This window comes from Bacillus rossius, chromosome 1, assembly GCF_032445375.1.
Source record: "Bacillus rossius redtenbacheri isolate Brsri chromosome 1, Brsri_v3, whole genome shotgun sequence".
Lineage (NCBI taxonomy): Eukaryota > Metazoa > Arthropoda > Insecta > Phasmatodea > Bacillidae > Bacillus > Bacillus rossius.
This window is the reverse complement of record NC_086330.1, coordinates 114,742,182-114,758,548: the sequence shown is the minus strand read 5'-3', so window position 1 is coordinate 114,758,548 and position 16,367 is coordinate 114,742,182. Positions and strand designations below refer to the sequence as shown.

The following is a 16,367-nucleotide window of genomic DNA, read 5'->3' as shown; positions in this document are numbered from 1 at the left end:
AATATGATAAGGGTGTAGACTAAAATAATAGTAATTATTGTTTAAAATTAGTTGAATGATCAAAGATCTTTTCAATAAATTCTACATGTAAAATATTCAGAGCTGAAAGTAATACAAAAAATATTGTTTCTAATAAACAAATAAACTATAACCACCATAATTGCTGTGCTTATAACATCTTGCGAACATAATATTGAAAAATGTAATAATTATATTACATCTTAAGACATGAATTGCATAGCAAATTAAACTTAAAATATAAAAATTGCCCTGCATGTGAATCCAAAACAAGAGAATAGGAAATGTGATACTAAATTTATTGGACACTTTCAGTTGACTTCACAAATTATTTAAGTGAATCAGTTTGTTTAAAGTTATTATTTAGTGAAATAAGTATTCATTTTCAAATAATAATCACAGTTAGATAAGCTGCAATTCTGAATAAGAGCCACGTTTCTGGAAAAATTAAAACAAAAATTACAAAATGCATTTTTTTACTTCATGGCATGTTTTGGAATCATTGTCTAAGAAGATGTAGCGGTAAATACTTCAATTATTTTTTTACCAATAGTTTACACATTAATGAATGGTAAGGTTAGGTTACACTTTACAAATACTGTGATATTGTGAGAATGGTCGGTTAGGGTAGATACATTAAAAATACTTTAAAATAGTGTGGATTGTTAGTTAAATTAGGTTAGTGACATTTGAAATACTTTAAAACAGTGTGGATAGTATATTAGGTTAGCTAAAAATACTGCAAAATCTTTTGAAATCAAGGTAGGAATTACTGACTTAATATGTAGCTAACTAGCCATTTACACAATTTTACAGTATTTTTATGTAGCTAACCTAACCTACTGTTCACAAATTTGAACAGTATTTTTAATGTAGCTAACCTACCTATTTAAGATATTGTGCAATTTTTTTGTACTGAACCTAACTACTTGTTAAAATGATCAAATACTGGTAAACTACTTTAAGTATAAAAATTGCCTTTTTAAATAATAATTTCAAAATATGCCAAGAAGTTAAAAAAAATATATATATGTTTGAATTTTTTTAAAATTTTTTTTTAAAGAATTCTTTGTGCTGGTATAACTATAACTAACACATAACTAGTAAAACCACCAAAGTTGGCTGAAAAAACTGTGAACTTCTAACCGAAAACGCAAACTTGTTACTGGAGTAAGGGGTTTTTTAAAAACATTATAAAACCAACAATTTTGTTTCCAAAATTTAACTACAAATGATACATGCATGCTTTGTGAGATAGCATCATCAAAAAGTATAATCATGAAAATGTAGCTCAGAAAGAATGATTAAATTTAGTTACTACTAAACACCAACATACACAACACACGATTGGCTGGGAATGAGTGAATACGACTATTACGACTAATTGAATTGAATGATTCTCAAATTATTTGCGACTAACGATAGTTATGTACTACTGATTTAGTCGATAGTTTTTAATCTATGGTGCCCATCACTAGCGTGTGGCCAAAAAGCAGTGTTAATGGTTTTCCCTCCCTTGCCGTGAACTGGCAGCGTACTCAATCATCATGTTTCTGACTCCACAGGTTTTTGTGACGCAACTATGTCCAAACATTGTTTTATGCGCGAGATTTCCTACGCTTTCTACTGCAACATTTCATTTTTCGTGCTAGTTTTTATTGAAGAAACTGACAAAAAAAAATTAAAAAGGAAATAGCCTGCAGTCTTTTCTCTCTTGGGGGACGGCACAGAAGAAAAAATAGTCAGGGACGGGAAACATAGGTATAAAAAAAAAGTATTCTTTTCCTTTGTATTTTTTGTTAGATAGTACTAAGGCATTGGGTGAGGGGGGAGGAATGGTCATAAAATATGAAAAGGGGAAAGAGGAAGGACATTGGTGCCATTTCTTATGCGGTAATAAGCTGAGACACGGACCATAAAGACTTCACTTATATTCTACTGGTGACAGTTACATGGCACGACCAATATTTAAGGGCGACCCTTACATTGATAATGTTAGATTTTTTTGGCTCAAAATTAAGGGTAAGAACTATATGGAGGGGCGATCCTTCTATGGGTAAACTAAATACGGTATGATTTTTCTTCTGATATTCATATCCGCATGAATTTTGCTAATATATCAAGAAATATGTGAATATTCACAAATGTCAATGTGAATGTTCATCAAATCACTAAAAACTAGGTCATAGTTTATTCCTTCCAATATTACAATCTTGTAAAGTTGAAAACATACATGTTAGTTTAAAGAATTTTTATTCTTTATTCTATAAGATCATCAGAAATGGTAACACTCAAGGAATCATCCCAGAATTTTCAAGCAGTGATTTCAGGAAACTATGGAAAAACCAAATCAGAATTATCAGACCAGAATTTAAACCAGGTCCTCTAGAATAAAGTAAAGTGTTTAGTTACTGAACCACCTTGGTCTATTTTGGTTTGAACTTTTAGCCCAGCTATAAACATATTTTGTTTTCTGGCAAGTAATTTTGTTAAATAGTTTTACAAAATTTCACTGGCTGTCTGGAGGATCAAGGAACGAAACTCGCAAAACGGAAATATGAGGAACGCTTCACATGAGACATTTATTAGACTAGGGAGCCATCTTGAACTTCACTGCAGAAAAAAATATCCTTTAACGGGATTCTGTCGCCAGGGAGAAATTTGAATATATTTTGCAGTGAGGTCTACCCCTTTTATAAACAAAACAGTCCAAGTACAGAATACAAAACAAAATTTCTTCTCTTTTTTAAAATTCACAAATATGGACAGAGACAAAAATTGAAAGCTCCTCTTCGCAGCTATCAGGGTGGGCTTGCACCTTCTTGCCGCAAAACTCGCACTGGGTGGTGCGATGGAAGTGAGTCCTGATGAAAACGTGCTCGCTGGCTCGGTCCGGGTCCACAGCCGGGCCGGGCTGAGGGAGTGGCAGTGGCAGAACTGCCTCGGAGGGAGTCACCGGCAGCCGCGCCGGCCCGGATCCTGCTCGGGACGCGTATTGGAAGGACAGCAGGATGTCGCCGTAGCACAGGCATGGCTCGAAACCCGAGTGGCTTGACAGTTTGTGGGACTGGCTGGGTACACACACACAAAAAGTTTAGCTCTGGTTGCAACTGAACTTTTTAAGCATAAATCAGTTAAAATACAGTGACACTAAAGACTATAATTATTACTCTAGAGATAAACATTTCAGACTGATGTCAGGTTCGAATGCTCAGTACATATGAACTCCCAATCCACAAATTAATTTAACGAGACATTAAGTGTTAAGTGGCAGATGTTCAAATAGCCAGCAAGCATGCTTCTTGCTAGGCTGATGCCTGGACACAACCTTTGCCATCCGTTCTAGGGACTATGTGCGTGTGTACTATGTCGTAGCTTCGTCTGCAAGGCATAATTTGAGGAATAGGGTCCTACCTCTAAACTATTCACCCATTCTCCTGGCCAAATCAGGTAGCTATTTATAAGCTTAGAATACAAACATTAGTAAACATTCCACACATTGCTTGTCTCTCACTGGACAATCATCTAGCATCGATGACACAAGTAATTAAACAACAAGCATAATGACTCGGCTTCAACACACAATGTTGAAAGTTTAGTTTTTTATTTAGATTTTTACATAGAAATATTGTAAAATTTGGCTTCAGTAGTTGAATTTTATGCAGTATCCAGCGGTGGAACAACAGAAAATGAACTTCTATTGCATATTTAGTCAAAAACAGTTAATCATGAATACTTGCTAGACATTTTACAAACAGCATAAAGCATGTAGTACATTTCTGGAGACAAACATTGTAATGTAACAAAACCTAATATGTAATGTTTACACTACAGTAAAACATCTGTAGGAACTTTTCTTAAGCAAAAACATTGACATCAAAAAGTAATAATTACCCAATATTGGGCTTGAAACCAGCATGAGTCAGACAAGTAAGTAGGATGATCAAAGCTGACAGCATTGTCAGTTGCAATCATCATTCATTATCCTACTTTTTTAATTTTGTATATTTTTAAAGAGGCCTGCAAACTCTGCCAATGATCATGCACCCATCTCTCGAAGTAACGTTGTTCTATCTGCACGATTTTTAAGTAAAGACACCAAGAAATTATGGCATGATTTGAAGCAGCACTTTCATAAACTCAAAGTAGCACTCTCTTTCAGATATGTGAATTTTTATTTTCATGAATGCACAATGATGTCATTTGTGTAGCAGTATACACAATAAAAGTAATTAATAGGGACAAGATTATATGGTGAATTGTGATAAAGATGAAATAACACCAAAAAACATGTCAATTCACTTTATAACACCTAATACAAGTTAACACACCATAAAGCACCCAAATTGAACAAAAAAATTATGAAATTAATCAGCATATCTAAACAAAAAATCAACTAAGATTACAAAACTGTAAAATTTTGATATATTCAATTAAATTAATGTAAATTATTTAGAATGGAGTTAGTACCAAAATGTATTTACTAAATAGACTGGAAAATTTTATTTTTATTTTTTATTTTTTTATATTGCAACTTGGTTATTAGTAACCAATTTTTACATTTCGAAATTGGTTCATTTTTAAAACTCACATATATACTTGCTGAATTATTTGTATTGTTCACAGTAGTTTGACATATTTATTACAATTTACAAATACACTAGAGTCCCGTTATAGCGAGGTGTCACGGTTCCGGGTTTGATCCTCGCTATTACCGTGTCCTCGCTATAACCGAATTGGACAAATTTTGGCCCCCAAAAAATAAAAATTAACCGAAAATAGCATAAAAATTGTGTTTAAACCTGTATAATTGGAAAATAACAGGTTATATTAACGAAATCTTAATTTCTGTGAGCAAATGTGTGAATTCTCTTCAAAACGATACCCCATAAGTACGGATGCGATCACCGATTGCGTCAAAATAACCAGAATACCCTACCACGCCACGTAAGTATAGCATCTCAGCCCGCGGCCGACGTAGCATTGTCCTGCTATCTATCGTCGACGCGGGCTGTCTGCTAGCGGCCATGTTGGTTCGGAATGTTGCCAACAGGTGGTGCTAGTGTAGCGCGACGATTTAATTCCTTACAAAATAGCAGGAGTGCGGCAGCGGCAACGCAGGGGGGTGACAGTAGATAGGACAAACTGAATCTTTAAAAATTGGATCATACCATGTTTCACCAACATCGGAAAAAAAAAATATATTACAAATTTTGATCTCTGTAGTTTATTACATATCCAGTTGTTGTAACTACATACGGCCATCTTTGTATTGTCTCGTGGTAATAATGGGATTGAAAGTGAAAGATTATATTTTTAAAATGTCACTTAAAACTAGATGCTGCGTGGCATATTGCCGAAAACGAAAATTAGAGGACGTTGGCCTGTCGTTCTCCATTTTACCTGCTAGCTACTTCTGTAGTTTTTGAAGTTGAAAATTAAAAAAAATATATTATAGTGGAAAATAAATATAATAAACAGAATTAAAATTCATTACTAAACGATAGAGGAGGGTTGTTACAGCAATTTTCCGTCTCTGTTCTAACCTGATACTGATACAGTAATGTACCTAGGTACAAGTATCTGATACTTTTGTATCAGAGCAGTAGCGGTCCCAGGAAGCGACAAGGTATCAGCATTCTCGTTACAGGGTACACATCCTCCGTGCCGTCATCACCAGCGTATAAAGGTATCTGTGTCTCCGATACATTATTTATCACGCCCGCTAATTCTCTACCTCTGTTACTCTCATGCCCGCCTGATACAGCCAGTATCAATCAGTTCAACATTCACTGCAGTTCGTCCTGGCCGTGTATTAATTCCCACCATGTACATTGTTGCGGGTTGTCATGCTTTGTAGTTAGTATCTTTATAGTGAAATAAGGAATGGATAAGTGCAGGAAAAAGACTTCATTTGTGTGGAATTTTTTTACGGAAAATAATGAGTTTGCTAATTGTAATTTGTGTAAACAAAAACCGAGTTATAAATCGACTAATCTGAAGAAACATTTGAAACGTAAACATTGATATAGTATGCTCACTAATGTACCTATCTGTTTTTTTATTTTTTATTTTTGATAAAATCGTGAATTTTTAATGTATAAAAACACTAGTTACTAATTGTTTTCGAAAAAAGAAAGTCCATATGTTGATTACATCTGTTATTAGTGTCAACTGAGAATTTATTTGCATTTTCATAGCTGTTAGGTGCACAAATATAAATATTATATCTTGTATTAATGTACTTTTTAATATTAAAATTTCATTAGTTTTATTATTGAACGAGACTGTGCACGCACTGCGCACTGAGCATAATTTGATGTGGGACAATAACCAAACGACTCGTAACAATTTCGCTTTGCGCCTAGGGATGCAAACGATACATCGATGTTTTGAAAACATCGATGTTTTGAAGAGCGATACATCGCCGATGCATCGACGAAAAAGTCCAAAGCATCGACATCGTTCATCATTAAAATAACCCTAGTTTTTTATAATATTTTGGCTATCATTTCATGAATATTTATTGAATATATATATAAAAAACATTACGATACATTTAGTTTTTAAGATACAATTTTTTAACTATCTATACTTACTATAAAAACCTACATTTTTTAGTAGGTATCAAAAATGTTGTAAATACCTACTGAACTATTTGGTTGATTTCAGCATAAATTTTTTTCCAGTACTTTAAGATGTGTAAAATCATTTGGAAAAAATAAATAGGTACCGTTAAAAAAATTTGTTTACACAAGAATTTTCTTTTAAATTTTGAAAAATATAAGGAAAAAAGCAGAGAGACTTTATGGACAATTTCATAGCTTGTTGTACATACAAGCTATTAATTGGTACCGATACGGTCTCGCTAGCTCTATCGAGAAAATTAATGTTATATTTGAAACCTGCACATACACTTCATGCTTTTTCCCTAATTTTTTTTCCAATTAAAAATAAATTGTGTAAAAAAATAGTTATTTTTTAAATGAATATAGACTTATTCAAATACTGTAAAAAAATAAGGATACCGACCAAAATGGTTTAGCGTTTACAACATTTATTTATACTTAAAAATGTAAGTTTTATAAGTATCAAAAATTAAAAAAAAAGTTTTGTTGAAAACTAAATGTCGTATCACAATGGTTTTTGGATAGATAGATCTCTCATGATCTGTACTATTTACAATATATTCACGAAATGATAACTAAAAACATAAAAGACAAGGGTAATTTAATTTTAAATAAGCCTGTGTCTTAAGGCTGCAGGCTGCCCGGGCACACATACGGTCAGTGGCATAGCCAGGATTTGTGTATTTGGGGTGTTAAGAAGCATGCCCCCCCCCCCCCCCCCCCCCCCTGTATTAAAGTGGTGGGTGTACGGGGGTCCTCCCCCGGGAAAATTTTGATTTTAAGGTGTAAAATAGTGCTATTTCAGCAGTTTTCGGTACTTAAATTTAAATATTGAAATGGTAAAAATTTTATTAAATTTTAATATGAAATTTGTTTGAGTGATGAATAAGAAATTTAATTAAAGATTTGGCACTAAGGGGGGGGGGGGGGGGGGGGGGGGGGAAATTGAACCCCTAACCCCCCCCCCCCCCCCCCCCCTCCCTGGATAATCTCCTGCATACGGTGCACAGAGCTTCAGGAAAAACGTGATTTGAAAACTACGTAAGATATCCGAGTGGGGTATGTTTACGAAAAGCATTTAAGTGTTCGCTGAATGCCGAAAGGTACTTTTGAATGCGGATTAAGTTTTTAAACCGTGTTTTTAGTAGAGTGAAAATGGCTAAAAGGCGTGTTTTTGGAGTATTTTTAGGCATAAAACAACCAATACAGAATCTTGAAACCACTTAAGGGCAGTGCAGTACACCTTTATCTTTATTTCTCCGCTATATAATGTTACGGTCACCGCTCAACTTTCACAGCTATCTTGTGGATATTGTGGTCAGGAACCTGTAGTAGGTATGGTTTTTCGCTACATACTATAATTTAAATCATTTTGGCATGTTTTTCCTGATATTTAAAAACATCGGTTAAAACATTGATGTATTGGTTGTCAGAACGATGTTTTTTTACAACGATGCTTTTTCTTTTGAACATCGATGTTCGTGATATCGATGTTTTTAAGAGCGATGTTGCATCCCTATTTGCGCCTCTCCTTCAACGCCTTCCCCTGCGCTTCCTCCCCTACATTATTTCCCTTCTTTATCCCTTATTCGTCGTTCCTGCTCCCTCCCCTTTCACAAGCTCCGCCCAAGTGACCGTCATCTGCGATCGGGTTCTGCGCTCATTGGCCGTGGTGTTGTTCCAGGCGAATTCTGAACTGATACTAAAGTACTTGATACTTTTCAAGTGTACTCGTTTGCCGTTCCTGATACAGGCGCGTATCAGTGCCAAAGTATCAGGCTGATACTTTTCGACCCACCTCTACTAAACGATCATCAGTTTCAATCTGGCTATTTAATTTGGACTTTACTAGTGCAGAAAAATATTCTATAAGTACACACTCTTGTAACTGAATATCTAAACTGAAATGGTGGTCGTGCGGATAAAAGCGTAAAAAAAAGAGTATTCTCCGGCCTGGTGTTCGTGGGTTCAAATCCACCTTGAACCTAGGAATTTTTTTTCTTTTACGGAAATAGTTTAACGTTCAATTATAAGGACTAACATAAAGCAATTTCACAATATCTGTATCCTTTATCGAAAAAATATAAAATATGGTGACTACAAAGGTGCCAACTATCACGCGCTAAACCTTTCTCAGGTTGTATCTGGCTGTAATTTTTTCGTTGTCAAGTTGCAAAGAAATGGTATGATCGCAAGGGTTTTGTTTACAAATTTAAGCAAACGATCATTACTATGGGAGTGGCGCCTCTCCCTTTACTTACTCTATGCGGCAACGCACGTACGCCTCAAACGAAATAGTCGCTGGAAAACTATACTTTTTCATTTAAAGAAACCTGTCAACTTTTTTAGAAAATAAATTTGGGATTAAACTCAAACCATCACCACCCCTTTCCCGGACAAATACCCCAACAACTGACCGAAACAAAAGTTACAAGAAAACTGTCCTAGCGATTCGGAAATAAATACGGTAGTGCCTACTAGAGGTGTAAAAGTAACGAAAAAATGTGTACCCGTATGTATTCGTTACTATAACAATTAGTACTCGTTACTATCGTTACGTTACTCGTTACTTCTGATACCGCATAATTTGCTATGTTATGTTGCAGCAACGAATCCAGTCGTATTGCGTACGCGTACAGTATGACGTCGCGTAAATAATAATAAATAGAATATAAACAATTAATAGTTTTTGTTAACCAATTAAACAATTAAATCTCATTAGAGCGGCTTTTTAATATTATCTCTTTTAAGATAACAAAAAAAACGTGAAAATATACGCGATTATAAAAACAAAAACATACATATTTCTAATTTGTAAAAAATACTTTCTTACGTTGTTTCTGTTCCAATATCAAACTTTGTCTACACACGGTACAGATAACTAACGGAAGTTTGATAAAATAAAGAAAGGACGGGATTCTATTTTTAAAGCCACGCACTTAGGTGGCGACTGCACGGCTGAAGAATGTGACAGGCGTCAACGGCAAGATGTCTAATGGCGAGCGAGAGGGGTGGAGATAAAGCAGACAAATAACAAAAGCGCGCTTCAAGCTCTCACGCCGTAAATTCCTCAAAAATACCTCGTTATAGCCGTGTTCTCGCTATTACCGTGCTCGCTATAACGAGATTCTACTGCAATTACATTGTAAAAACGTGCATTATGAATCAATAAAAATGACACTGTTTTGGTAAAGTAAATATAATTGAGCAAGTATTGTATATATGTATATATGTTGAAAATGGTGCTATATCTTTATGAATAACCAGAGATCATAAATAATAATAATAATAATACAGAACTTTCCTGTTTTAAAAAGGTAATTGTCTAAAAATAAAACCACAAAATCTTGCCTCTACTAATTAATATTAATATGAATTAACAAACGATAGTTCACCCTTTCTTTATTAGCTAGTCTGTAGTCACTTCCTTCAATACCTATTTACTTATGCTCAATTAACATAGTACACTGACAACCGCCTGAGCGTTCAGCCAACGTTTATATTAAGACATTTCGCAAATCAGCAACAGTTCTGGTGAGAAAAGCCAGAATGTTTCAAGTAGACCTGTGCGAATATCAGTTTTTTAGTTAGAATTGAATACAAATATGAATATAAAATTATTCGCAAATACGAATATCAAATTCAAATAGAAAGAATGAAAAATAAAACCCATAAAAAAAAATTTCCATGCCATTTAACAACTTCTGGAAAAAAATACTAAAGTGAAAAGGTTGGTTAAGTCAGCTACAATAATTATATGGAAAATGTTTGTTACAAAATATTTAAATTATGAAATAAAAAATTTTGTTTTTAATTATGCAGCTAACTTAACTTAACCTTTCATTTCAGTTCCTTTTCACCTTATTTTACAACCTACTACTCTACAAATTAATAAAAGAAAATTTTTGCAACTGCAAATTACCGTGAAATTTAATGCCATCTATTTCACAAAAAGGGGAATCTTTTGTTAAAATTCTGTATTACCAAATCATTGATTGAATGAGCTCAGATTTAGAAATTTAAACCCTCATTATTCATGAGTTTTCATCGTTAATGGCAGCAAGGTAAATTGTATTTGGTTCAGCAATATTATAAACATAAACACAATTTTTGTTGATCCGTTCTGAATTTTTTTTAAAATTATTTACTTTTTTATAAATTTTCGAGTCGCCTCAATTTCGTCATAGATAAAACACAGCAAGTAAGCTGCTACTGTATCATATGGCGTTAGATCGATTGTGACTACCAATTTATACGCCATTGAAACTATGACGATTAACACTTTTAATGCCCATCACAATGGAATGGCAGTGTTTTGTGGTGTTGTAGTCCAAGGTTGTTGACGTTTATTTTTCCCCCCACTTCTGGTGCTAGTGACGAAAAGAATACAAATAATATTTTGTTTTAAAGTTTGAAAGGAAAAATATGATGTGTTTTGAATTGTTTACCTGGTTTTTTCCATTGCTATTTAGCGAGACAGTAACGATAAAATCTTTGAATACTTTTTGCATTATTAAAACATTGCTTATTGTTTGTTTTTTTTACGATGCCCTATTAAACATTAAAAAGGGATATTTTTATTTTACAAATGACAATCTCAGCAGTGAACATTGTTATATGGCAAACTCACAAGGTATGCTATATCAAGTATTCATAAGCACACAAATATTCATCATTTCAAAGTGTTAATATTCGAGGTTGAATCTAATATGAGTATTTTATTATATTCATATTCAAACAAAAATTCAAATATTTGCACGGGCCTAGTTTCAAGGCTAGGCTAGAATGCACTAGTGCACTACATGTGGTTAGCGATTCATGGCAGATGCATTAACTGCATTTAGTAAACAAGAGCCAGGAATACTGTTAACAGGATAAATAATCTTTATTATAAATAGATGTTAAGTTTATGCTTTTTTAATCTTATTACAATTGAAACATATTTTCCATATTAATAACATTATTTTGTAACTCATAAATTTTATGCCCATGTCTTGTTATGTGAACAATTTGACACATTATATTTTTACACTGTATTTAATATTAAAATGTTTAATCTCAACATTTAATTGAAACATTTATTTAAAAGTACTTTGAATGTGTTTATAGACATGTAATAAATACTGTAAAATGAATTTAATAGTTGTAAAATGAATCATTTTAACATACTCTCTAATGGAAAAAAAAAAAAAATATTTGATTCTTGCTGTTTTGATAAGTGGTCAGTTTTCCTGAGATGAATGAGGGTGTTACTTGGAGGGGCAGTAGCTCGGGTTGCCTGACCTCATAGCGGTGTGGGGGTCCGGCGGGAGCAGGGAGAAGCTCTTAATGTGGTGGCCCAGGCTAGTGCAGCCGCACTCGGCCGCGATGGCAGCCAGCGGGATGCTAACGTGCCCTAGGAGCACGTCCCTCTCCCCCCTCGGCGAGGGACTCGGCGGCTGCTTCCCAGCAGCACCCTCCGCCCCCGCCTTGCTCCACACGCTCACGTTCAGGTAGCGGTGGTCCTCCGCCACGTGGAACGACACCGTTTCCTCAAACTGCATCACCTGTGGGACCATTCACTGTAGCTTTCAATTACACTCAAGAAAACAAATGATTAGGGTACTAACAAGCAGACTAATATTCTGAATTAAAAAATAAAAATACTCACATTATTCTAGATAAGGTGGCTCTTTTTGATAGTTGGTTCAGCAAATACTCAGACTTTTAAAATAATCATTCTTGAAGAAACATGATTAGCTAGTCTGGTGCCAAATGAATCTGTGTTTGGTTCACTACATTAGAATATTCAGTTGTCAAAGTCGGAATTTTTGCTCAAGAAAAAGGAAAAACCTTTTCATAACAGAAAGTAGAAGGCACACCATAAGAAAACTACTTATTCAAAAAACAAATCAAGAAGAAGTGACTGTAAAAAGTAGTTTTATGTAAGCTCTAGAAGAAAGTTTATTTAAAGCAAACAAATAAATCCACTACAACAAAGTAACACACCGCACTTGAGAAGGCAGCAAACCAAATTTGCACACTCACCTGGCAGAATGGAATTTCCTTAGTCCTGTGAATCTGCAGAAAACTGCTGGTGCCTTCCACGTCAACCCTCTCGTCCCTGTTCTCTAGAGAATACCGCTTATCGCTAGCTTTGGCTTGGTGCTCGGGACTCGACTGGTTCGAATGGTTCAGTACACTTGGTTTTCTTGCCGGGGAACCTGCACATAAACATTCAACCAAAACTATGACATTTAAAAATTAACACGTTTTCCAGGTTAAAAAAAATAATTTTAAAAAAATAATTTTTCCAAGTCAGTTGAGAAACTTCTTAGCAGAAGGAATGAATGACCTAAGACTAAAAGTCTTTGACATCAGAATATATGAGACAACGAGGTGGATATGAGCACTAATGGAATGCATGGATGGTAGAAAACGGGAGCAACCTGAGAAATCTCACCAGCTTACTTCAATACATGCCACTCAACCAGCGTGGTCCTTTCTTAGCAGAGTTGCAATGTCCTGTTATTTACAATGAAAACTGCATTGGCAGAGGAGTCCACCAAGCCTTACTTGGGACAGAGGCGGGGCTAGAGCTGCTGCTGTCACTCTCAGTTTTGTCCCCGGAGCCACGTCGCTGGCGCAACCCCGCCCGGCCCAGGACGGGCGATCCAGGAACGGAGCTTTGGCAAGATGACTTCATCGTCTCGTTGACCTTCAACGCAGGAGGGTCGCCGTCCTTCACCAAACACCAAGATAACACATGCTTAAAATTTTCAGGTTTACTTCACCAGATTAAGCATTTATGCCTGCACTAGTAATAAGAAAGTATTTGAAATGTATCTGCTATAATTACCTTGGGAAGTAACCACAAAATAAAATAGTACATACTATCATTGACTGGACTTGCATCTCGTGCCAAACAAGGTCATTAGAGATTTTCCAGCAATATTCAGGGATGACGAGAAGGAATTGCCAGTGGCCTATATTAAGGCACCATCCCAGCATCTGCCTGGACCAGTGTTTAATTCTAGAAAACCATGGGGAACCGACATCATGACATTAAAATGGCTAGACCCAGATTCAAACCAGAGTTCTACGGAAAATTTGTCACGTAACCTCACTCTGTTGTGAGAAATTTTTTTATGTTAAAAAACAGGAGGCGATAAAAAAAAAGGCTCTCTTGTCATAGTTCTTATAGCACTGGTGTTCTGGTTGATAAATGGCTAGTTTCCACTTGCCATAGAATAATACAGTATTTAGCCAAAAATTAGTCCCAGTCATGGCAAACTTTACTGATTTTTAATTAGGTTTAATTTTTATAAATATATAACGTAATGACAATTGTCAATTGTGAGTAGTCACAGAGGCCACTTTCCAATTTTATCATTCTTCCTGAGCCAGTACTACCTACTTAAAGAGTGTAAAGCCATAAGTCACTGCTGTTTGGATTTTACCTTTTCCACTGTAAAGCTAGATATGCTATTTCATGAAAATAATATTGCAAGGTCCCAAATTGCATTACCATACACTTAAAAAAGCGTAAGTGCATTTACCCAAGGTTTAACTTTTTTTATTATTAACTCGAAATTCTCAGAGGATATTGACCAGTATAAAAGGGTCAATAAAATAAATTGCATCAGATTATATAAACAACTCAACAGTACCGGACTATTTTTGGGGATTAATATTTCTAAAATTTTTAGTCGCTCGAAAAAAATTTGTAAGAGAGTCTTTCCTGTGTTAGTGATAACCTAAATGTTGATGTAGACTGCAAAAACAATATGCACAGTAAAACATATGAGGCCTCAAAACAAATTAATTGTATTTAAAAAAAATAAAAAAAAAACCTTCACTTTTTACAGGTTCAACGCAACAAGTAATTTATATTTTTTAACACATGCATTAAAATATGTACTGCATCCTAAAAACACAATAATTCTGACAGCTTATGTCTGTTGGGGTAATGCTTGTAAACACAGACTAATCACAACACAACTTTGGGAGTCTTAAGCAGAGTATAATAATACAGTTCGCAGGCTTTCACGGCCATTGCCTGAAGCAGTTTGGCTTCTGGGTTGTAGTCGCGTCCTTGGCGAATAATTCAACCTACAGAAGGTAACTGCTCCCTGATGATGGCGACTGCAATGTCGGTGAATTATTCGCCCAGGACGCGGCTACAATCCAGAAGCCAAGCTCCTTTATAATAATACATCCATAGCGCACTGGTAAGACACTGGACATGTAATTGAGAGGAAATTGATTCAAATCCTGGTCTGGCCATCATTCGTTCAGTTTTACGTGGTTTACCGAAATAACTCCAGGAAAACACCTGTAGTTCTTTGCTACAGGCCAGGAGTCTGCAAGTATTCAAAAAATATTTTATATTTGAGAAATATTTGATATTCGATTCAACATTTAAAAAAAAAAATTTTTTTTTTTTGCAATTTAATTGAAAAGAGTAACATTAATGAAGGAAAGAAGATTCATTTATAAATTTGGACTTGTTTTCTGCAAATAGCAAAACCATACATTATTGTGCAAACAAATAATCTGTGATTTTGATTAAAAAATTTTAAAAATGTTATGTATATAATCAGTTGGATCAACAAAATAATTTTCAAACGTAAAATTTACAGGTTTAAAAAAATACAATGTCACTTTTTTCCTTGCACTATTATGATTTTTATACATACACACACACACACACACACACACACACACAAATACATTCTCTCTTTTTAATTTTACTGTATTTCGCATTGTTTATCTTGGAATCCTGTAAAATTAAAAAAAATTCACTGCAATGTTAAAATTATATTCTATATTAGACATTTGTAAAACATTTTATTTTTTATTCCAAATAGAGTTCAAATGAAAAAAAGTCAGTGTTACTGTTGAGGACAGCATGCTGTAAACCGTCACTATGTTTACAGTTTTTCTTTATCTTTTTTTTCTTTTTTTTATGAGATGAGTGCAAAATTGATATAATGTATTTAAAATGTTTTATGTTAAAATAAGTAAGAGGAAGATGTGAATAGAGAGCCTCAAATCTAATTAATGATGCTATTGAAAACTATTTTATCTATGCATTTATAAAACCATTACTATATTTTAGCGCGGTTTAAATTCTCGTTATTCCTACTTGCATAAGTCTGTGGATTTTCAATTCCAGCTTCGGTTAATTTATCTATGGTTGCTATAAACAGGTATTCGTTCGATAGTGGTTTTTCAAATATGGATGTGAAAAAAGCAAATAAAATAAGGAAAAATTATCTGGAGAGGAAAATACGTACTGAGTGAGGGTAGTACTTCTCTTTACATTTCCGTTCAGCTCACAAGAAGAGACTACAGCAGAGTTCCGTTATTTTGATAGACGTCAAGTTGGGTTCATGAAATTCTGCATTAATTTGACAGAATTATGGATTTTCCGAACTTCAAGAATGAACTTACTCTTCGGTCGATATCTACATTCCTGACCATCCTGGGTTCGAATCTTCGTACTTTCCATCCCTGAAGGACGATGGTCGGTGCCGTCAGTCGCTGTCACAATAATTCTGAGGCCTGAGTTCTCGACACAACCATGACGACCATACATCTAAGGTTCCATGTGGTCTACATCGGTGAGATCGTTTCACATTAATTATAAAGACTTTTCAGGATCAGAGGAGGATGCTGGACTGCCGTCATCTAATACTAGAACAGTAGTATTCGTAGTTTTCAGCTGGTCGAAAACGT

The 16,367-nt window shown here is 34.8% G+C and overlaps 1 protein-coding gene across 18 annotated transcripts in view; it reads right to left on the bottom strand.

Moving 5' to 3' along the window:
- The window catches only part of LOC134542484 (PDZ domain-containing protein 8), a 101,268-nt gene that overhangs the window by 41,067 nt on the left and 43,834 nt on the right, over nucleotides 1–16,367 (bottom strand). For all 18 annotated transcript variants that reach the window (XM_063386925.1, XM_063386830.1, XM_063386892.1 and 15 more), the window contains 4 exons: nucleotides 13,203–13,368; nucleotides 12,675–12,850; nucleotides 11,931–12,193; nucleotides 2,837–3,089 (listed from right to left, as the gene is read on the bottom strand). In XM_063386925.1, the coding sequence (XP_063242995.1) occupies nucleotides 2,837–3,089; nucleotides 11,931–12,193; nucleotides 12,675–12,850; nucleotides 13,203–13,368 (858 nt within the window). The remainder of the gene's footprint in view (nucleotides 1–2,836; nucleotides 3,090–11,930; nucleotides 12,194–12,674; nucleotides 12,851–13,202; nucleotides 13,369–16,367) is intronic.